This window comes from Salmo salar, chromosome 24 (genome assembly GCF_965601325.2).
Source record: "Salmo salar chromosome 24, fSalSal1, whole genome shotgun sequence".
NCBI classification, from domain to species: Eukaryota; Metazoa; Chordata; class Actinopteri; order Salmoniformes; family Salmonidae; genus Salmo; species Salmo salar.
The window spans coordinates 31987933-32012309 of NC_138314.1; the positions used below are offsets into that span (position 1 = coordinate 31987933).

The following is a 24377-nucleotide window of genomic DNA, read 5'->3' on the forward strand; positions in this document are numbered from 1 at the left end:
ACAGACAACAAGGCCCTCCACTCTCTGCACTACACCAGCGTAGAGAGAGCGCGAGAGAGCGAGACAAAGAGACAAAGAGACAGACATACCTTTAATGACTCAATGCAGGTCAGAAAGGAAACTTCCAATCTGGATGGATACCGGTCTGGATATATGAGTAAGGAGAGATTGAGTGTTCTCTCTACATAAATCCTTCTGTCACTTAAAAGCACAGTGTGGTTTGGGTGGATGACTCGTTTTAGCCCTTAGGGATCCACAGAGCAGTAGTGACAGCCAGGGTCAGCAAGAACACTCACAACTGACACATCTACTGTACACTGCTGCAGTCATGATACCTCAGATGGCCAACCCCCTTACACATGCACACAATACAGTGAGGTAAGAGTATTACAGCATTGTTAATTATCCACATTTTGATGAAGAAAGAGTCCTACCCTTGGCAGTGATAGGCTGCCATATCTCAGCGAAAATAGAATGTCACAGCCAGCACACAGTGATAGAATGTGTTACTGCCCTGCACCTGCGATACCAAAATGCCATCTAGCTGGGAACGGGGAGCCTACAGTACGTTTCCAAACCAAGTCCCAGTGTGGCCAAAACCTGCTTCCTGGAGCCTCACTGCCCTATGAAGAAACAACACTCCCCACCCCCACGCCACCGCCGTGCCCCATAAACAGACGGCAGAGGGCAGAGCGAAGGGGCATGGCACTGTGGGATGCGGCCTGCCGGAAATGATCTTCTTAGTGCCAGCCCTGTGATGCCCGCCACCCTCCTGGCACAATGGAGTGCCAGTGGGCATGAGACAGGCTGCTGGTGCGTGTACTGTATGCCCAGACTGTGTACATCCACCAAACCACAGACCCAGGTTCAAATAGTTGTTTTCGTTCAAACATATTTGAGTGCTTGATCGCGATTTGCACTTTTGGGACTATTCCATTAGTTCCATGGCACCAGGCAAGCTTAAATCGAGCGCAGGGGAAGTAGTTACATCATGATTTTTTAAATTTGTTTTATTTATGTGAGTGGCTGTTACACTTAGTGGTACTGAGGGGGTGTGGCATGGAACGCTTGGCTGTCAATCACCTCTCACTTTGAGAAAAGGACACTAACATCTCTCCCTGTTCCCTAACGCGGAATAAATGGAATAATGATGGCGGCCGGCCATGTGCAGTGAGCCTGTGGAATTCCAAACGGGAGATGGAAGAGGCAGTTCAATCAGTGGGGAAAGGTCAAGTGCATGCAGATTCTCCCCGGGTACACTGCTCCTCCCCTCTCTCTTGCCTATTCCCTCTCTCTCTCCATTTCCACTCCACTCCTCTCTCCTCGGGCTCAAAGGCAATCAGGGAAAAGGTTGTCATTTCTGCTGCCACATTTAAGTATTCTACAGAAAACCTTTCCCTTTTTCTCCCCATAACAGGTTGTGGAGGTATCCGATTGGATATGGAAAGGTAATTCTACTGTCATGTTTACCTCTGGCTTAAACACCAGAGAGTGGTAGATAGGGTGCTTTTTCAGACAGACTATTCCCTATATAGTGCACTACTTTTTGACTAGGGCCAATAGAATATCAGCATAGAAATGGATTTTCATAAATGTATTTCCTGTTCTAGCCATTCTATGTTTATGGATACCAGGCACGTAGTGAACCTAGGATATCAGCATAGAAATAGATGATTAGAATGGACATTCCCATTCATTTTGACCCGTTCTAATTATTCTATTTCTACTGATGCCATAGAAACCCTCTGTGCACCTCCATGATTGGCTCTCGAGGCCTGCTGGATGATGGTATCAGCGTGCCTTCTGGACGTGGGGTTTAGAATCAGGGCCTGCTGTTGGCTAGAGGCACGACACAGATTGAGCTGAAAGTCTGATCCAATCAGGGGGCAGAGCCCGAGGTCTGATCCAATCACGGGGCAGACACAGGAGCGTCTGTGACATGTGCGGTCTAACAAGGGCAGGACCTACGGCGGACTGACCGGGGAAAGAACCCGCGACGTGCAGATCCCAATCTGACAGGGCTGTCACAAACACGCCATATTGATAGCCACGAGCGTCATGATCACGCCTGCTGATCTTTCCGACATCAAACAAACCATACGATGAAATAAGAGAATAAAATGACCTGAACAGTGAACATATTCTCACATTCTTATGAAATTGTTACATTCTCGTCAAATTGTTACATTATCAAATTATTACATTCTCATCAAATTGTTATATTCTCGTCAAATTGTTACATTCTCACATTCTCATCAAATTGTTCCATTGTTATGTAGGTGAGATGAGAAGTTGACCTGCTGTAGAGAGTTCAGTAGCCTCTGTCTGGGACTATAAAAAGGTCCAATCCTCTCCTCCAAATGAATGGCTGCTGAGTGCTGCGGTCCCTCCTGATCAGGCCCCTTAAGGGCCCTACACACGCTTTCAAACAGAGCTACGGAGCGTCATATACGGTGTGTAGCGGCCTTTCGTTGGGGCCCTCAGCCTCTCTCTTAGCCCTCAGCTACACCCTTCTCTGTCTCCCTATTTAGAGAGAGGCCGGTTCCACAACCACGAAGGGGTAGGGACCTGAAGGCTGAGGGGTGAAAGGAATAAGCCTGAGTGCCTGGGGACTGGGAACTATGGTCAGGGGAATCCCTCTCTCTCCTCTGACTGGTCTGGGTGCCCTCTCTCTGGGGGAGAACAGCCTGAAGAGAGACACTGGCTCCACTGCCGTGTCCTCCTCTGCTTCTCACGAAGTGCAGCGTATAGTGGCAGACGTGATGGGGAGGGGAGGACGGGAGCTACAAATGTCAACCCATAAGGGGAGATTTAATAAAAAAATGACAGGTCCTGGTGCACGGATAGTGCAGCCCCATACACAGGGAATTTGGGCACGCTGAAAGCAAATGCCTATGATTTATAATTTAAGTAATTCCTCCCCACTCTTAATTCCACGGCCCGAGAGCAAGAGAAGAGATTTTTTTTTTTACATCTAAAGGCCACCCCAGTGAGGCTAATCCAATAGGATATTTTTAAAGGTCCAGTGCAGTCAAAACCTAGATATTTCAGTGTTTTATATATATTTCCACACTATGAGGTTGGAATAATACTGTGAAAATGATGATAATGCCCTTTTAGTGTAAGAGCTGTTTGAAAAGACCGCCTGAAATTTTTGCCCGTTTTGGTGGGATGGAGTTTTGGCCATCCATGGTGACATCACCATGCGGTAAATTAGTTAGACCACTAATAGAAAGGGAGGTTCAAACCTCTCTGCCAATAACAGCTACATTTCAGTTTCCCCTCCCCACCCAGACAGTCCTAGCCACATTTCTTCTTGAGAAATTGCCCTTTGCCAAGAAGCATTTTTTTAATTTTTATTTTAGACCATTTTAACTGAAAACAAATCACAGTAAGGTACTTAATTGTTACCCAGAAAACATTTGATATCGAGATAAAAATGGCTGCATTGGACCTTTAAAGGCAGGGAGTCAATGGCATTTTAAAAACCCAGTCTCTCTCTCCCTCGTTCTCCCCCCCATTGCTCTCCCACTCCCATCTTTCTTTCCTTCTCTACATCCCGCTCTCCCGCTTCCCATTTCTTTCTCTCCCTCATCACCCTCTCTTCATCGCTCTCGCTCTCCTGGCCCAGATGCAGAGCAGACTGTGATAATGGAAACATCCCTCTCTTTCCGCCTCCCGTTTCTCCCGCTAAGCTCTATACGCTCGGGGGAAATTGATTGTCTGGCGAGCCGATCTGAACTCTTCCCGCTGATGGCGAAGCCAGTTAAGTCCTTTTTTATTGAGGGTATGAGGGATTTTTTAATGGGAGTCGCATCAATGAACTGTGCAGCTGCTCAGCATCGCTGCCCCCCTCACCCTCTCACCCACCACCACCACCTCACCATCCCCCCACTCACTGCTTTTCTGCAAAGGACAGCAGATGCAAATGGCAGAGCAGCTCACCTCTCCTGCCACTGCCAGGTAATAATCTCCCTCACATCCTATTTCTCTCTGTGAGGGGGTGGTGTCTGGTAGGCAGGTAGGCAGAGACAGGCATCACTCGGGCTGCTAAGAGCCAGGGTCACTTTACCCCACTCCTCCTCCCTCAGCTCAAACTGGGCCAGAGGGTGATCAATCGACGGGGACCTAGCTTTGCACGAAGGAGCCCAGTGTGTGTGCCCACAATTCCCCTGACCAAAGCTGACATCTGCCTCTCCGCACCCCTTTTGAGCCTGGCTGAACAATCCCCTCTCTCATTGAAGGGCCAGTGGCTGTAAAGTACAGTACAATGCTGAAATCCAACACTCAGTCTCACCTCCGCAGGACAGAAAGGAGGCCATTCTTCTCAAATCCACTCATTATATATGGCCACAGTGGTAATCTTTCAATCAAAGGGTTTAACACACACAGAGAGAGAGAGACACAGAGAGAGAGAGACACACAGAGAGAGCGAGAGACACACAGCGAGAAGGGAGAGACACACAGCGAGAAGGGAGAGACACACAGCGAGAAGGGAGAGACACACAGCGAGAAGGGAGAGACACACAGCGAGAAGGGAGAGACACACAGCGAGAAGGGAGAGACACACAGCGAGAAGGGAGAGACACACAGCGAGAAGGGAGAGACACACAGCGAGAAGGGAGAGACACACAGAGAGAGGGAGAGACACACAGAGAGAGGGAGAGACACAGAGAGAGGGAGAGACACAGAGAGAGGGAGAGACACAGAGAGAGGGAGAGACACACAGAGAGAGAGAGAGACAGTGAGAGACAGAGACGGAGAGAGAGAGAGAGAGAGACTGTTATTTTTCTCTATTGATTCCATCTCTGACTCCCACTGGCTGCTCTTCAATAAGAGGCCCGAGGAGGAAGTGGGCTAATCCTGTCCAAATTGGAGGGAGAGAGAATCGATTAAGACAGCCATTGCCTCCCTCTTTTTCTCTCTTACTCTCCATTTCTCCCCTCTGACTCATTCTCACAGCCCTCCCCCTTTCTTCTCTGTCTCTCTCACTTTCTGGAAGCTCATTAGGGAACCTGGCCGGAACTCACGCCACCATACATGGAACCAGGACACACACCCCTTTGGTCGCAACCTTGGCACATACTTCAAAAACGTACACACACGTAGATCTGAACAAAAGCAACACTGACCTTGTCCTCTCATTCCCCTTTGACAGTTGAACCAATCATGTGTATTACATGGGGGTGTGTGACACTTACCCCTCAGGCTGAGGTGTTGCGCTTGTGTCGCCTCACTAGCTAGTTATGATGTGGCGCAATCGGCTAAGACGCTTGAGGAGGGCAGTCATGTGAGTTTGGGAGGCAGAGGTACCTAGTTCAGGCCAGGTATGTTGTCATTTATTTACTGTGTTGAAAATGTATTTCTCGGAAGCTAGCTCGTTGTTGTACTCCCATTTTGAGTCTTGGTTCACGTTACTGTAAAATAAAAACAATTGGTTCTCGTGATATTTATTCTATGTAAAACTATACAATCACATTGTGTTATTATAGCCATGTTTGCCCTTTCATTTATGATTATGGCGAAGACAGAGCTGGAGGAATGCAAATTCATAATCGTCTGATTCTAACTTGAACACCTACGCTGTGTGCTTTATTGCCAGACTATAATAAACTGAACCCGATGATCCTGTGTCAGTCCTGCAAAGTAGCAACAGTCAGAAATCTAGGGGTTACACATGCAACAGTCAGAAATCTAGGGGTTACACATGCAACAGTCAGAAATCTAGGGGTTACACATGCAACAGTCAGAAATCTAGGGGTTACACATGCAACAGTCAGAAATCTAGGGGTTACACATGCAACAGTCAGAAATCTAGGGGTTACACATGCAACAGTCAGATATCTAGGGGTTACACATGCAACAGTCAGAAATCTAGGGGTTACACATGCAACAGTCAGAAATCTAGGGGTTACACATGCAACAGTCAGAAATCTAGGGGTTACACATGCAACAGTCAGAAATCTAGGGGTTACACATGCAACAGTCAGAAATCTAGGGGTTACATATGCAACAGTCAGAAATCTAGGGGTTACATATGCAACAGTCAGAAATCTAGTGGTTACACATGCAACAGTCAGAAATCTAGGGGTTACACATGCAACAGTCAGAAATCTAGGGGTTACACATGCAACAGTCAGAAATCTAGGGGTTACACATGCAACAGTCAGAAATCTAGGGGTTACACATGCAACAGTCAGAAATCTAGGGGTTACACATGCAACAGTCAGAAATCTAGGGGTTACACATGCAACAGTCAGATATCTAGGGGTTACACATGCAACAGTCAGAAATCTAGGGGTTACACATGCAACAGTCAGAAATCTAGGGTTACACATGCAACAGTCAGAAATCTAGGGTTACACATGCAACAGTCAGAAATCTAGGGGTTACACATGCAACAGTCAGAAATCTAGGGGTTACATATGCAACAGTCAGAAATCTAGGGGTTACATATGCAACAGTCAGAAATCTAGGGGTTACATATGCAACAGTCAGAAATCTAGTGGTTACACATGCAACAGTCAGAAATCTAGGGGTTACACATGCAACAGTCAGAAATCTAGGGGTTACACATGCAACAGTCAGAAATCTAGGGGTTACACATGCAACAGTCAGAAATCTAGGGGTTACACATGCAACAGTCAGAAATCTAGGGGTTACACATGCAACAGTCAGAAATCTAGGGTTACACATGCAACAGGAAGATGTATACATAAGCGGGCCAGACCCACTAGTCGAGGTTAAATTGCGTCATGCAGATGTCCAACAGTATGTTTTTCTCTAGTAGAATCTTTTTATTTTATACTAGTGATATGTTGTTGACAATTAGGGCTATTAGCAGGTGGAACTGTAACATGTTTAAGCTTTTGTAAACTGAGGTTGAAAATGCTAGGTTAACTCCTTCTCTCCATCCGCCTTCCCTTTTAAAATCGGCTTGCCATGCAAACATAGGCCACTAAAGACTCTTGGAGCGTTCTATAAGCGGAACAACCCCCTCCACCACACACACAGAGACACACACACACAGAGACACACACACACAGAGACACACACACACAGAGACACACACACACAGACACACACACACACAGAGACACACACACACACAGAGACACACACACACACAGAGACACACACACACACACACAGGACAGTCTCATTCCACTAAAGGACTAATCCCGAGGCTTCAGGGAAATTAGGCAGAAAGTCACCTTCCAGGGGAATACGGCAGCTTTCTTTAATCCTTAGCTGGTCCAAACTAGTTTCTTTCCCCTTCATTTCCATAACAACTTCCCATGGCCAGTCCCTTTATATACAGTATTTTATGAGAGGGACTTTTGGGGATTTTAGAACCCCACAAGGATAGAAGAACCAACACACATACCTACACAGTCACCGAGGGCCAGGGAGGCATGTTAAACTCTGCACAGTCAGCACAGCTAAACAGTCTCTCTATTCAAAATGAGTAACAACATAACAACCCCAAGGTCTCCCTCTACCAAATCAAATACATTGGGAAACCTAACAAAACTCCTGACCCTTCTTTGTCTTGGACTCACATTTTCGGCTGAGTGCTTGAGGCGGCTCCAGGGCCTTGCTGGCGCACAAGGGGTGCTGGGAGGATGGGATTGGAGGGTTCTGCCTCCTCTGCAGGCAGGCCAGCATGGTGGGGGGGCGGGCGGACAACTACAACTGGGGGACTGCCAAGGCCAACCTGAGGGAGAGAGAGAGAGAAACAAAGAGGGGGTCGAAGAAAGAATGTGAGAAAAGCAGGAGGATTTAGAAGAAGCAAAGCTCCATGGGCATGGAGGTCTGTGAAGTTCAGTGGTGGACTGGGACTGGCTCTATGCCACCTACAACTGTCTGCCTGCCTAGCAACTGGGACAGGGATAGCTCTATGCCACCTACAACTGTCTGCCTGCTTAGAAATTGGGACTGGAACTGGCTCTATGCCACCTACAACTGTGCTGGTCTGGGGGCAGCAGAGTCAGACAGGTTAGGAGGAGTAGAGTCCTCTGACATTTATAAATAGGACGTCTGCTCGAGCCTGACTTCTGTCTATGAAAACACATGCAGTACGTACATGTACACAGTCCTTCAGGAGCAGTGCATAGCATGTGCCGTGGTGACTGCATTATCTATAGACAGCTAAACGGTAATGCTGAGAAAACAGCAGTCTACCTGCAACAAGGTAACATGGGACCACACTGGGAGAATGTCAGCAAAGACCTGGGGGACCAAGATCCTAAAGCCCCCAAAGGTTCCCACAAAGATAGTAAAACAAGGAAAAGTCTTCCTCTTGGGGACATTTCCCATGTCCCCATGAAGACAAAGGCTGTTTTAAGGTTAGGGGTTAGAATTAGGGTTACCGTTAGGGTAAGGGGTTAGGAGTTAGGGTAAGGGAAAATAAGATTTTGAATGGAAATACATTTTACTCCCCTCAAGGATAGAAGAGCAAAACGTGCGAGTGAAAATGGGTTGGGAGTGCCAGCAGTGCATCAGGTCCAGTGACAGCACTAATCAATCTCCCCCTAGGCTAAACATCTCCAGCTCTACCCTGCTCTAGAGGAACAGAGCCTCTCAAAAAGACCATCAGTGTGGAAACACAGAACACAACACACGCACACACGCAGCCAAGCTCACCTTCGTCAAGGCCCATACACAGACCTGTAGGGCAGCCCCATCCACATAGACTGGATTAGATCGAAATTCAGTCACATGTCACCCAACACAATGAGGGATTACACAATGATGAGTGATTACAAGAACCGTGGGCTGAATTAATGACCATAAAGAAGCAAACTGCATCTTCTCATTAGACGTAGACTAACATTTTGTTTGTAAACTAAAAAGAGACGTGCAATGTAAAAACAGTAGGTCAGAACCTCAACCAGACCTAAAAACAGTATTGGCTATGATGTTTCAAGCCATTTCTTTCCTCTGTCTGGGACACTGTGCTGATGGAGTCTCCTGACGGCAATGCATGGATATGAATCAGTATCGTTTTCATTACATGAAAACAAAGAGAGCAGGCAAATTTTCACCGGGGCTGTCAATGCCGCCGTCTCTCGCCGTGATGCACAGCGGATTATTGAACAATTATTTCTCACGCGCCTGTCAAATGCCGGTCCCCTTAATTCATTGTCCTGGTGAATCACTACTTAGTATTATAGATTGTAATATGAAAGAAAGGAATTAAAATGATGAGTAAATGACTAGCGGTAACTCTTTAGAAGCCGTAGCCGTCGAAGGCCTTTCTTTAAATTACTATAGCGGCCACGAACAGCCTTGTTTTTCTAACAATAATATCTGTGTCAATATCACAAAATTTACTTTACCTGTTGTACTCACGTGGCTGTTGTCAACCATAAAAAGAGAAACAGGGTTTACTTCTCAAAATAATGGCGTCGAAGCGAACACAACTGTTAACTGTGAAAGAGGCTGTATCTGTGTTGGTTAATGATATGGATTCGGACATGTCCTTGCAGATTGAAAAGCGATGATGTTGAGGTGAGTTAAATAACTTAACAGTACATATATGTTTGGTGTTGTAGATGTTTGATGCTGTGGAACATCTCTCAGATTAGCAAGTCCTGTCATGATAGTCTCCTATTGGTTCAGGCTAGCACATCAGCAGTGGAGCTGGAATGATTGCCCTCTGTCTCATGAATTAGTTGCAGTGTGTGTTTAGCTGTATGTAGTCACCTAACTAGTTGGTTGTTTTGTCTTGTTTCTACCGATGTAAGTCATATGGAAACAGCCCAAGCTGCTTGCTATAGCTAGCTAGATAGATAGTCTGTCATGCAAGAAAAGATGTGTGGAGGTCAATTTGGGCTGCACTTTCACAAGCTAGCCGTACACAGACTACCATATAACTAGCCACCAAAATGAAGGCTAGAGTAATGTTGGGCTTAGGTTATGGTTTGTTATGTTTGCTAGATGCAGATATTCATAGGCTATGCATAGCCTCGTTTTCCTATTGTTTGACAGCTTAGCTGTCGTGTTAGGGTAGATGCCCCCGCAGTGGAGCTCATATGATAGCTAACTATAGCAAGCAGCTTGGGCTGTTTCCATATGACTTACATCGCTTGATTAAGATGGCACCGGAAAAGAAGGCTGACGTTTTACGGGTTCCTAACCAATTGTGTTTTTTTGTCGTTTCTTTGCAACTTATTTTGTACATAATCTCTTATGACCAAAAATATCCAGAAGTTATCAGAACTGCAATTACTCACAACGAACTGGCAGAATCCTTTTTTTCCGTTAACGAGTTCGATGTGAATGATACTGCTTTCCCAGGAACAGGTCCAGATCCCATTCATTTGCATGAAGAGACGGTGGAGAAAAAAGGGGCCGGAGGGCAGGCTGCCTTCTGAGAATTGTTAAGCGATTGAAAATACCCCCACTGCCTTCCATTCTGCTAGCAAACGTTCAATCTTTGGAAAATAAAATCGATGACCTACGTGGAAGATTAAACTACCAATGGGACATTCAAAACTGTAATATCTTATGCGACACGGAGTTGTGGCTGAACGACGACATTATCAACATACAGCTGGCTGGTTATAACAGTGGCGTCTGGTAAGACAAGGGGCGGTGGACTATGTATTTTTGTAAATAACAGCTGGTGTACAATATTTAAGGAAGTCTCAAGGTTTTGCTCGCCTGAGGTAGAGTATCTCATAAGCTGTAGACCACACCATCTACCTAGAGAGTTATCTGTATTTTTCATAGCTGTCTACCTACCACCACAGACTGTTGCATTTCAGAGATGGTGGTTGAAAAAGAAAAAAATGGTTGGTTTATTCTTTGTATTTTCTTTTACCAGATCTATTGTGTTATATTCTCCTAAATTCAATTCACATTTCCACAAACTTCCTTTCCTTTCAAATGGTAACAAGAATATGCATATCCTTGCTTCGGGGCCTGAGCTACAGGCAGTTAGATTTGGGTATGTCAATTTAGGCAAAAGTTGAAGGAAAAAAAGGGGGCTATCCCTAAGAAGTTTTAACACTAAGGTCTACAACTGTTGTATTCGGCGCATTTGATTTGATCTGTCTAGTACTTGTTGCATTCACTGAATTGTTGTCAACGTAGGCTAGTATTTCTACTTTTTGTGTCAGGCCTGGTCTGTACTAAATCTTATTGAGAGGTTATCTACATTTTTAAATAGTCTCTGAATAGTTGTTTGCATTTTTACAGAAGTAATAATTGTTGTCAATCAAATAGCCTACTTTGTGTGGGTTGAGATACTTTCTGAATATTGTCCTCTGGTCACATTTTGGATAATATATTATACTTAGTACATTTTGAGTAAGTCATTTAGTCAAATGTAGGGTTTTTTGTGTTGAGTGTCAATCATTTTTTGATAGTGAGTGTCTTCACACAACGAAAGACAAAATGAGTGTTAGTCTTATTGGCATGAATGTGGTGTCATTAAAGAAGAGGTTGTGCTCTTTAAAACTAAGTTAACTTGTAATTGTGTTTTGTTTTTGAGCCATGTCTGTTTGTAATGTGTGAGAAAATTTGCTTTAAATCAAGAAAATTCTCAACTGCAGCATTCTAGAATTCTATTGGGGTCTTAAAAGTTAGGAGCACATTTATATATTTTAAATGCACAGATTGAAAGACAAAGAAAGAAAGTTCTGAAAACTCAATCCAACCAAATTAATCAATATTTCAAATGAATCCTTACTGGGCATCTGTTAGACAAATTGTTGTAACATAGTGTACCAACTGAAGACCTATATGTGCACACACAAAGGGGTTTGAAAAAGAGGAGCACTCTTTTCCCCCGCCAGGTGCCCCTGAAAAGCCCACTAGGGTGCAGTGCCATATCCGCTCACACACAGAGGCAGGCCTGGCCCAAACACACAGGCACTTTGAGCTCATTACTGGCCATTCACAGGCTAAAAGCCTCTCTCTGTGTCCTCTGTGAAGATACTAATTTCACAACAAGCCCTCCCTCACAGCCCATTCGTTAAAGGCTAGTGGTTCAGGGGGATGATGGGGGGGGGGGGGGGGGGGGCACAAAGCATAGATGGAGACCAAAGACCATCCTCATGGGGAATGCCTCATCTCCCCCTCCCTCCCTCTCCTAAAATGAAAGACAATTGTGTAACTACCCCTCCATTACTCTCCATTTGCTCTTGCCAAATGTATTCCGAGTCATTATCTTGCTCTCAAAGAGACCGCTTTCCCCTTCCATTCCAAGAACCAATTTTCTCCTATTACTGCCTTAACTTTGAGAGGAGAGGAGGAAGTCGGACTTGTTTGTCATGTCCCCCCGTCCGTTTATCCCCTCCTCTTCACCTATTCTAATCCTAAACAGATTTCTATCAGTGGCAGGAAATAAAATTTAACAAAAACCCCAAACAAATGTATGCGCGCACAATGGCCCATCCTTTAACAACCTAAAAACAGATTGTGTCTGCATGGGAGCAAGTTTGGGTTATTAACCACTTCTGAAGGTACTGCTAATGGACACACACACACACACACACCACCTGCCCCCTATTCACTAATCAAGTCCACACACAGTTATTTTATTACACCAATGAGAGGAGAAGTCCAAAGCCAGGAGTATCGGCCCCTGCCCCCATCTGCTAACTCCACTGCCACAGGGTTTGGAATGGGGGGCAGAAGATCCATCTCTGCACAGGAGCGAATAAGCTGGAATAAAGACACTGTGGACTGGTGGAAAGGGGGTATTCTCTCAGTTTAAAGGTTGTTAAAGTGGAGCATTGATCACAGGAGATGTCTCACCCTGTCTAGATAGGTGGGGAGAGAAAACCGAGAAAAGGGCCTCTCACACTCCAAAAGTGGAAGCCTTAATAGGAATGTAGGAGTAGTGTGTGTGTAGTGTCTGTCAATGCATGTGTGCACACGTCCCTGCGATATTCCCTGGTGACCCCCCCCCCTCCCCTCCTCATCCACCATAGCAGGCCTGGTCAGGGAGCCTAGTGGCTGGCTGGTAGTGGGCCTGCTTACTGAACAGGGCGGGCTTGGGCCTAATTGAATGGTGACCCACCGGCTCACTGTGGGACGCCCCATGAAGCGCTTTTAACAAGCTGCTGTGTCTCCCCTGTTAATCAGTCCAAACAAGTTAATCCAATAGACACACTCAAAGGCCTTTCTTTTCCTCTAACAAGGCACTGCCTCTACCCCCTAATCTCCTAGCTCCCTTCTTTCCCTCTCCTTCTCTCTTCCTAACCCCCTCTCACACCATACCGCCACATGAATGGAGGGAGAATGAAAGGCCCCATTAGGAGTGGCTGGCAGTAACCCCCCCCCCCCCTTCTCCTTAACTTTCCTCCACACACAGCAATAAACACTCACACTACTCTATCGTGGATAGAGCAATAGGACCGCTACAGACAAACACAAAAGGGAGAGACTCCCACAGACACACAAGTACATACACACACAAATTCTGAGAGGACATTTGCTGACAGGGACATTAAATAAAGCATTGTTAACAAACCCCACACAGCTCCACAAAGAAGAGACCCTACAACAACAGTCTATACCCAACAGTCCTGCCCAGCCCAACACACCAGCAGAACCAATTCCTAGACCAACAGAAGGCCATTGTGTTCTAAATCCTACAGAAACCATTTGCAAGGTGACACATTATTTTCTATAACATGTAAGGATGGTGCAGCAGGATACATTAACTTCACTGCTAGTATTGATGGTAATACTGTACGATAACAATTAGAAAACCTTAACTGAGGTAAGTATGCCTACCAGAAAGTATCCATTGTCACCACACAGCCCAGTTTGTTAGTTATTGCCAAGTTAAGTACCAGCTAAAACTGGGCTGTCAAATAAAATAAAGTGGTACCCTTTTGGTTCCATATTCCAGTCAGCTTCAGTTTATCAGTCATGATGCTGTCAGTCCAATGGCAGAGAATAGGTCATCTACACACCTGCATAGACTAATCAAATGTCAACCATGTCATAGCAATTGAGTTCTGAGCCAACTGCTGCATCAGTGAAGGGCTAGTGGTCATTAATGCCCAATAAAAGGTCACCCAAATGAGTCAACCATGACACTCTGACCAAGCAACAAGCCCTGCATTACAGTATATGTATGACAAATAAATACACTTATTGGTGCTGTTGTTGGCCTGTGGGAAATGAAAGCAAAAGTGGAGTCTGTCAGAGACAGAGGAAACAGGAGCAAATCTGCATTTAGTCTCTGTGGTCCACCGCAAAGAAGCGACTTTCCTGTAACAGCCCCAATGATGCCTCCAGCTCTTGACATGTCAGTGAGTCACTGGGTTGCTCTGTAGCCTACACCGCTTACTGACTACATGCCAAGACAGCCGCTCCTGAAGTAGGACTTAACATCCAAATTACAACTCCAAAATCAGCTTAAATTGAATCTATTTTAGTAATATTTTATTAAAGTTTTTTTGTTGTTATTTTATAGATTTTCTGTTAAAATGTGCTTGATTTTTGTTTAAAGCGAAGCTAACTTTAAAATGATGCCTAGCGGGCTCTTACTAGACTTAATCAGTTCCAGAACTCTCTTTCAGTAAAACCCTATCATACTGTTCGAGGTCTCGTCTCCAGACCTGGTCTCAAAAAACCCACAGAGAGTATCCCAGAGTCACACTCTGAAATTGTGTCACAGTTAGATCTATTCATGGATTAACACAACAACACAACGGTCTATTATACTGCCCCCTCATCCACACTGCTCCGTTTGAATATTCAAACAGAGCGTCGTCTTTCACCGTTTGGTTCAATGTTTGTTGGTGCCGTCGTTTCTCAGCTTGGCTCCAACAGATCAAAGAGAAGCCGTCGTAATTTTAGGAAGGAATCAAATGCAGATGAAGAGAGGGCGACAGAAAGAGCAAAGATTTACAACCGCGCTCACACACACGCAACCAGTCTGAAAACCTGTACGTCTGAAAATGTGTGTGCTGGTCAATAAATCAATGGAATATAATTAAAAAATAAACAATGTGATGCCTTTCCTTCTCTCCTTCATGTTTAAATCTGAACAACTCTGTGTTACTAAGGTGACCCCAATTCCCATTGGTGCAAAGCACAAGTGCAGGGTCTCTGATTGGAGGGAGTCATAGATCAAATGTTCAGTTCTGCAGGGAGGCACTCTCCGGGATAATCAAAAACAGTCCACAGTTTAAATACTGACTCTGATCGCATTCAATAAAACTGACAGATGACAGACAAATGTACTTTTGTGTTGTTGGATTTCAGGTCCCTACTATATGTGGCAATGAGCACACAGCAAACAGTCAGAAACCTAGCAGGTGTTATCCTCCACACACACACACACACACTCAGTCACGTTTTCAGACCCGGGGATCTCAGCAGTCCTCCCTCTAGCCTGTAATGCTCAAGTGTCCAGCTGTTGTCATCGTGCTCCTTCTCAAAGCTGGTCCTGACCGAGCAAAGCCGGGCTGCTTGCACCACGAGAGACAATCCTATTGGACGGTGAGGGAGGGGAGACCCAATGCACGTTTATCTTAATCACCTGCTGGCTACAGACGGCACGGAAACTCCACCAAGCTGTTCTCATGGAACCAGGAGATATGGAGACCAATATGACTGGTAGACTTGTCTCTCTCAGACTCACAAAACACTGAGAATGAAGACAAATCGAAGAAAACGAGTGTGCAGTAAGATGAACCGTTGGGGTGAGCAATCGTGGAGTGAGAATGGCTGGGGATGACTGATTATTAGTCCATCTCCATCTTCAAGGATTTTGAGAAGTTGTGTCTCCTGGGGGAGAGGGGGGTGTCAGATTGGAACAGAGTTTGCCTCTTTCTTTGAGAGAGATAGATGGAGAGAGAGAAAGAACAAACTAGGATGAAGTCATCCCCTTTAATAATGTCGCTCCTGAAGTTCAAAGTAGTTGGTGTTCCCGGGGCATCAAAAACATCAGCGTAAAAAAAGCCCAGAGACATCTTTCTTCCTGTGGCTACCTCTCCATCAGAATAGTGGCTGCTACTCCAGGCTACAGCCCTGTGAGTTTCAGCTCTGCGCGCAGGTTAGTCCGTCACTAGAGACAGGTAGTGTTGCCAACACCCAGTAATTAGTGCAGATGGAGACTAATACTCTTTTCCCTCCCAGCAGAAATGGCAAGGGAATGAAATCTATAAATTCCGGCATATTAATTCAATTTCAAACCACTCCTGAGTCTGACACCTTGCTGGAGGGTGGAGATGAAGGGTGAGTGGCAGTCTGACGCGTGACGACCTCTCTGAACATTGAAGTCTTTGACGTCACATACACATAAATACTATGGACAACCTCTCTCTTTATTCTCTCTCCGAAACAAAACCTCACTCCTGATTCCTGACCCTAGGCATTACAACTGGGACCCTATCCACAGTAAGTTAAACCCCATTTTATCTAGGTTGGTTGTTCCTGCACCACCATGCCTCCCTCCCCCCAGTTTTGTTTTATTTTTTCCCTTTCTTGGAAGATCTAGTTGGAGAACCCATTAGCATGAGAAAGCAGCCTGGCAATTGTCTTCACCCCACTGAGTCATCCCTGGGCAGAGGATTAGCTAGAGAGAGCCCTTTTTCAACTGCACAGATGCTGCTGCCTCCTGCCCACAACAACCACCCACTCCACATTAGATAAAGACCGCCCAGGATTTAGCCAAGTGACCCAGAACTTAACAATATTAAATCAAAACACCCCGGCAGTAAGTTGAAAATGTCATTTTCACCCCCCCCCCCCAACATTGCACCACCCTCCTCCGACACAACTGTTGACCGCATTTGCTTTTTCTAAATGTCCCCTTTATACATTTTTATTTATTATTATATTTATTATAATATATATATATATATATATATATATATATATATATATATATATATATATATATATATATAAATAAATAATAATAATAAAATATATAATAATAATAATAATAATAAATATATATATATATATATTTTTTTTATCTACTCGCTAATATGCTTTTCTATTGAATATGCAAATCGAAGTATAGGCAGCTCTACGTGTTCCCTCTCTGTGATGATATGTGATGTATTTAGAGATGATCTGCCTAAATCGACCCCATGGGCCACCCTTTCTGCCTCGATATGTGCATGTCAACGCCTGGCCTACTCATATGGTGTCACATTTCACGCTCGCTTCTTTCTGAGAAAAAGCACTTCAAAACATGGCCGCCTCTTCTCCTGACCTTTCCACAGAGATGATCGATTAAGCCCAATTGGATTGATTCCACAAACGCAGACAACTGTTACATCAAAAAAACTAGGAATTCACCCCAGAGGCACAACTTCAAATCCATATAATATTTGTAGGCTCGATTTTCACTGGGGGTTTCAATCCATTTTCTCCAACTTTGTGTAGAGAGGGAGAGAAAGATCCCTTTCAGTAGCTGTTCTGGTATCTGAACTATGACACAGTCAAAAGCTGTATCAACAATTGCTGTTGCACATCCCAATCCAGGGATGTGGTCCTCCACAGAGGACTCATCATAGGGAACAGTCATACTGTCTGTTTTCAGTCTGGATGGTCACTTGACCCAGCAAACACACAACGAACTACCACACAATGTTGCCTCAATTATTGGTTCAGATAGTTCCTCCCTGTTTCGGACTGTTTACTTCCATTTCTTCCCTACCGAACATGGCCAAATCACGCACCATACTGCATTGCCGTGCGCCTCCCAAATGTTGTAAAAAAGCGTATGGGTCCGCATTGACATAATTGGTTGACGGTAGGTGGGGGCGGTACGTCCTGTATAAACACACATTTATTAGACAACTTCCTTCACAACAGCTCTGCTCTACAAAGCAGAGTATGAATGCCCTGACTTCTGCATAGGCCGCATCACAGTAAATGCTGTACTGCCAATGCAGACGCCGGAATAACCATAAATCATCTTTCATTCTATGCTAATCACATCCTATTTGAATAATGAGGCAATAGCACCCCTCCCTCCTGCCCAGTCCCTCTGAATCCTTCACTGGAGTCTTTGATAGACACTCATTCTAGTTTCATCTATAAAGCTCCTCTCATGCATTTTTTATAGAATCTATTACTTTAGGATTAAATTATATATTTTTTAAAAGACTGTCCTGCTTACATTTTTTTATAGTTTGCATAATTGGTATCAGGGCCCCAAATTCGAGCTATAAAAATCTGGTTTGTACAGGACTGACGTCCGGAACGATCCAGACCAAGCCTACAGAGCACTGTCTGTACACACACTAACTCTGGTCTACTGTGCCACAACACCCCCTTCACTTTCCCTTTCTCTGCAGCGTCAGGAAGTCTGCAGCATAATGCAACAGCCTCCTTTGTTTAGCTGTAATGGGAGGCCATCTTCCCCAGCCAGGATCTCCACTCTGTCCTGACCAGGCATCGTGAGGAGGCACACAGCCTTCACTCATCCTCCTCTTCCTCACAGCAGCCCACAGCCTCCCCAGCGTCAGGGCCAAACCAGGTGGCTTATCCGTTTCCTCCATGGCTCGCCAAAGTTTCCCCCGACACAACTTCAATTCAATGAAGATGATTTAAGCTAGTCAGCCCCCCCCAGAGAATAAGACAGGAGTTCCACCAGACGAGGGGTTAAGAGAGAGATGAAGGTAGGAAACTGCAGTGACATCACAGTAGTGAATAAATAGAAAAAGGCTCTAGGTGTAAATTGTCCATCGATCATGACAAACGATCTGATAGGAGGGAGTTTCTCCCAATGATGCGCTCATTCCCAGTAGAGCTGTGAATAACCAGTCTATCACCACACTACTTAGCACCGGCCCCGCTGCACAATTAATAATAAGATGGTGTAAAATATGTATATATTCAGATATGCAGTGGAGCTGCCACCAGCAGGTGCGGGGGTGTCGAGGAGGGGAGGGCCGGTGGTGGTGTTGAACCCTAGTTTGAACTATCTGAAAGGAGGAGCAGCACAGTGGTTGGTGACTGTGGGGATTGGTGAGGACCTGTAAACCTGCTAAGTAGCCTTTGTTGTTTTTGTAGGTTGACAGTGGTGGCAGCTGGTGTCTAGGGACACCTAGTTCTGTGGTAGCCTGTTTTTACCAGGTGACCTCCTCTCCTGCCCCCTGGCTGCCTCATGCACTGCCTGATACGCTCTCTCGCTCTTCCTCCAACAACCCAGCTTAAGGCTGCTCATTCCCCATGGAAGAGACAAAACAAATATACATTTTAATGAATACTCAAATCAGCAGTGAAAAGACAAAAGAGTGACTTCAGCAGTTTTGTAAGCCTAAATGCTAACTAAGACCAGTTTGAACAGTTTGGAGTGTTTCCCCCTCACATCTCAGATGTCCTTTGAAAGCTTGATCCAGACAGCCAGAGCTGAATAGGCTGGGATGTTAAAAGGGAGAGATGCTAGAAAAATGTACAGACAGCCAAGGCAACTTGACCTAATGGCAAGCACACACAGCCACTGTGGGCAGCGTTTGTTTGGGGGACAAGGTGACCCTGTCGCTCGGGGGAGGGGGTGTTCTGTGAAGGCCTCTCATCCAGACACAATGAAGGCCTCTCATCCTTCACAAAGACTCCCAGCCGGCTGTGTCAGTTGTGACCTGCGACAGGACGGGGTTGAGAACACCCCACCGCAGCAGTCTTAAACCCCTTTTCAGAGACAGAGCCCCACGAGATGGGCTCAAATCCCTGCTTGCGATGCCCAGGCATGCAACCGACAGATGGGGGCGGCTATTGAGTGGCGGATGGGCTTCCCCATCAATCCCCAGTGGAAACAATGGGGCGGCAGGACAAGAGTGCTGCCTCAATGGGGAGGGGAGGCGGAAAATGCCCACACACACACAGTTGAGCTATGCATAGCAAACCCCTTGAAAGTGAAAGAGCAGAGAATATTTTTGGGTCGAGGGGAAAAGGATCACATGCATTGTGTTCTGACGCTGGCTGCGGCAGCTCGCAGAACTCAATCTGGGACAGCAGTGTTTGTATTGAACCGTATCGACTTCAAACAGAAAAACACAAAGAAGTCCCCTCACCACACACTAACACATTTGCAGTCTCACATAGGTATACATTCACACACACACACGCATGCACAGAAATAAGGTTCAACAGAAACACTGCTGTCCAGATTCAGTGTTCACACAGCCTCTCTTCAGTCTACCAACGCCAGTAGAACCAGTGTGTGCGCTGTCCATAAGATTCAGGAATTCATGAAAATAACCAATAGGCAGCAAGATTTTCCAGTAAGAGAGGACCAAACAATTATTACAACATCGTAACAACTCTACATTCTGTTAATCTACCATGGATATTTGTGTAGATCAAGTTAACATTTGCACCACATAGATTCATTTATAGTAGTGATTATGGTACTGTAGGATTCTGCAATGATGTAACAGTGTCACACTGTCTCAGTGAGCTCAGCCAGGATGATTGGAGCTGAGCTTTCCTGGTCTGATCAGGTTTCCATGAGACTACCACCAGGAGAGGAGGACCCAACCCAACTGACCTGGAGGGGGAGAGTGGACACAAGTTCCGTCATAGCATACTAGAGCCACCATATCTGATAAAACAGCTGAACTCTTGCTGCTGTATATTTCTATTCTGTATATTTTCACACCATCCATTCTTAAATGAATTGGGGCTTTAGTAGCAGTGCACACAGAGGCTTTCGTGACAAATGAAGGTGTCAAGAAGGCTTTTCCTTGACAAAGGCAGTAATTGGGACTCTGAGAACAGTTTTCCCACTGTTAGGAAAATTATCACCAATTGCATGTAACAATTAAACACAAAAAGCCAACCCTTAGTAACCACCAGCCAGACAGTCTTCTGAGAATAAAAAAACAAGACTGTTGTAGACAACATGGAACCATCTGTGATCTCCACAGAGTTTATTGTAGGTTACAAGAAATTCACTGTTCTACAAGGTCGCTGTTCTGTTATGCACAAAGTGACTTGTTGGCCTGGTTACTGTTGTAGGTCTCATTGAGATGGCTACACGATGACGGCTCAGTGCTCCGTCAAGTCGGAATATTCTGTAGCAACATTGAAACATACTGCTGCTACAGAAAGCAGTTTATTTCCAAAGTTATATTCTCCCATAACAAAACTGATCGACAATTCCATATATGCTTGGAACTAGCTATAAATACAGGGATTTCTTGCAGATCAGAGTACAGACACCTGCTGGAGTCATTTAGGAGAGGAGCGGCTGAGGGAGTCCTAAAATGTTGACCATACTAGGTAGGGCCAGTGTGCTTTTGACTCCGCATGCCCCCACAGCAGCAGACCAAGATTAGACTTAACATTGGAGGCTCTATTTTCCTGCCACAAATGAGACCTAACCCAGCCCTGTTTCTTCTCTTTTATCCTTTTCAGTGTGGTCTCTGAACGAGCTCATCGAAGTTCTCGGCAAACAATACTGCTTCTTTGCTCTTCTTTAAAAGATCAACAGAATGCTGTCATTGTGGTAGAAATGCAATTGGAGGGGTTTCTGTGACAGCAGGAAAAGTGTGGAAACAAGGCAACGAGAGACCATTGTCACGGTTACCAACTGGCTGCCTCCATCGTCACCACACGATTGTTCTTTCAGGTCCAGCTGCCAATCACAGTGGTGGGGCATCAACGGAAGACATTTGAATGCTAAAACCATAGGTCAAGAGCCATATGGCTGTGTAATGCCGGATTCGCCCCTCAATCACGGCACAATGATGCGTTATCACCAAATGTCTTCCTCACAATCCCCTGGTACAATTGGCAGCATGGCCTCGTCACCGTCAATGGAGAACAAAATGAAAAGGAGACTGGAGACGAGCCTTACGTGACACTTAATTGGAGACATCCAGGCATTCTCTCTCTCAGCTCCAGTCAACAGTATCCATCAAACTTTGTTCAAACCTATTGCAGTTTAAGCAGCAGCTGTCAGTCTAAAGGGAGACAACCAGCATTATATGCCTGAAAAGCCTGTTTTTAAAATAGTACATCCACTACTTCTGGCTCCTAACAAAAACAGTCCAAGTCAAGGAAGGTGGATGGCAGTGTCATGACACTCATAGAACTGAGCTCTTCTCAGTCCATAAAGAACTCTGTGCTATTATATGTACAGATGTAGGATCTTCATTTTATCACCCTGTTGGAGGAGAACTTTCATGCAATGCAGGACATTTAAAAGATCGTGTATTTGAGGTTTAAAATGTTTTCTGAAGTTTTTAATTTCCACAGAAATTTCAGACTTGATTTTCCCCTCAATAAAAACACATCAACCCTTACAAAAATAGCTATTAATTATAATCCACATAATAATTCCTGTTGCCACCGGATTATTTTCCTGCTGTACCAAACTGGCTCAAATTAAGATTCTACATCTGTACAAGATTTCTCTTCCATGTACCATTGCACCAACAGCATGAAAGAAGCTAAAGACGGACAGCATGAGAGAGAGGGGGAGAGGATAAAGCAAGCGAGGCGGTGAGAGAAAGAAGAGACAGAAAAAAAAGCTCAGTGAGCATCTGCTTTCCTCCCTTTCTCCCAGGCTCATCCCAGGAGGAAGTCCCATGCACACTCTCCCTCTCAGATCCTGCTTTGTGGCTGACAGACAGGACTGCCACTCGGCTCTCCCCACTCAGACGGCTTTATGGGCCTCCTCGTCCTCACTCTCTCTCCATGCTGCCATGAGGTTGGAAGCGAGGGAGGCGAGAGGGAGAGAATCTCCCAGTGGGTTCTTGTCAGTTCCAGGCCATTACACCTCACTCGCTGGGACTTTGTTTACACACACACGCATGTGCACGCGAACACACAGAGGTTGAGAATTGTTAGGAGGGATGCCGCTTGGAATGTGAACAAAAAGAGCTGCAGACACAGAGGCAACACTTGAGGAATTTGAGGAACAATGTCAAAAACAGGGATCTCACACCCATCAAATAAAGAATGATACGTGTAGTTAGCCCTTCAGAAAGGGTGCATTAAGAGTTTTTGTTGTTGTTGGTTTAAATAAAAATGTTTCATTTGCAATGCATGACAACCAAAATGACAGGTTCACACATCCATTCTATTTTTCATTTTGGTTGTTTGATGCTTAATGGATGTTGCCTAAGTAGGCGTCACCGAACAATCTGCTCTACAAGTCTCATTGGGTGGGCGTATTCCAGCGGCAATGTATAGTGTGACAGACTATATGCGAAAAAAACATGTCAGCCATATTGAGTGTACCAATGAGGGTGCAGTCAAATTGCTGTGGTCTAAGGTGCTTTTCCCCCCTTCTAGTAAATGTATTTATATGGTCAGTAGTTAAGTCTACTGACTCAGTACAGTAGTCAGGTAGGGTGAACATGCTTGACACACTTCCGTGGTCTTCAGGACACTAGAGTAGGGGCACGGTGGTCCTCAGGACACTAGAGTAGGGGCACGGTGGTCTTCAGGACACTAGAGTAGGGGCACGGTGGTCTTCAGGACACTAGAGTAGGGGCACAGTGGTCTTCAGGACACTAGAGTAGGGGCACGGTGGTCTTCAGGACACTAGAGTAGGGGCACGGTGGTCTTCAGGACACTAGAGTAGGGGCACGGTGGTCTTCAGGACACTAGAGTAGGGGCACGGTGGTCTTCAGGACACTAGAGTGCCTCTTTTGTGTTCAGCCTCTACAAATGTTGCCAAGCTCAGAGTGCAGATGACTGGCTGGCTGTGGTGACAGCTGGACAGCTGGTCCTTCTCGGAGACGCAGTCACAGAACCATACCACACTGGGGGCGTAGGATGTTTCATATGTCTGTATGAAGTTCCCCGGATGAGGGAAGCTGTCAAAACAAAGCAACGGACGTAGAAACGATTTCTTGAGTCTCTCTCTACAGTCTCTCTGAAACCAGACTGAGTGAAGCAGCTCACAGCTGAGCGAACACCAGAAAGAAATGGATGAGATGGCCAATGAGCTGCCATCCCCCCCCCACCATTTACATTTTAGTCATTTAGCAGATGCTCTTATCCAGAGCATTCATCTTCAGATAGCTAGGTGGGACAATCACATATCACAGGTATGTGGTCTATGCTCGCTTTGAGGCAAGTAACACTGAAACATGCATGAGAGTAAGACCTTTAAACAGGTCAACATTCACAAGGCCGCAGGGCCAGACGGATTACTAGGACGTGTACTCTGAGCATGCGCTGACCAACTGGCAAGTGTCTTCACTGACATTTTCAACCTCTCCCTTTCTGAGTCCATAATACCAACATGTTTCAAGCAGACCACCATAGTGCCTGTGCCCAGAACACTAAGGTAAACTACCGACCCGTAGCACTCACATCTGTAGCCATGAAGATCTTTGAAAGGCTGGTCATTTCTCACATCAACACCATTATTCCAGAAACCCTATACCCACTCCAATTTGCATACCGCCTCAACAGATCCACAGATG

General features: G+C 45.4%; 1 protein-coding gene across 1 annotated transcript in view; it reads right to left on the reverse strand.

The window, feature by feature from the left end:
* LOC106585667 (protein FAM222A) overlaps window positions 1–24377 on the reverse strand; it is a 62327-nt gene that overhangs the window by 22475 nt on the left and 15475 nt on the right. Inside the window, exon 2 of the mRNA XM_082968659.1 lies at window positions 7563–7717. Within this exon, the coding sequence (XP_082824785.1) occupies window positions 7563–7668 (106 nt within the window). The 5' untranslated portion in view covers window positions 7669–7717. The remainder of the gene's footprint in view (window positions 1–7562; window positions 7718–24377) is intronic.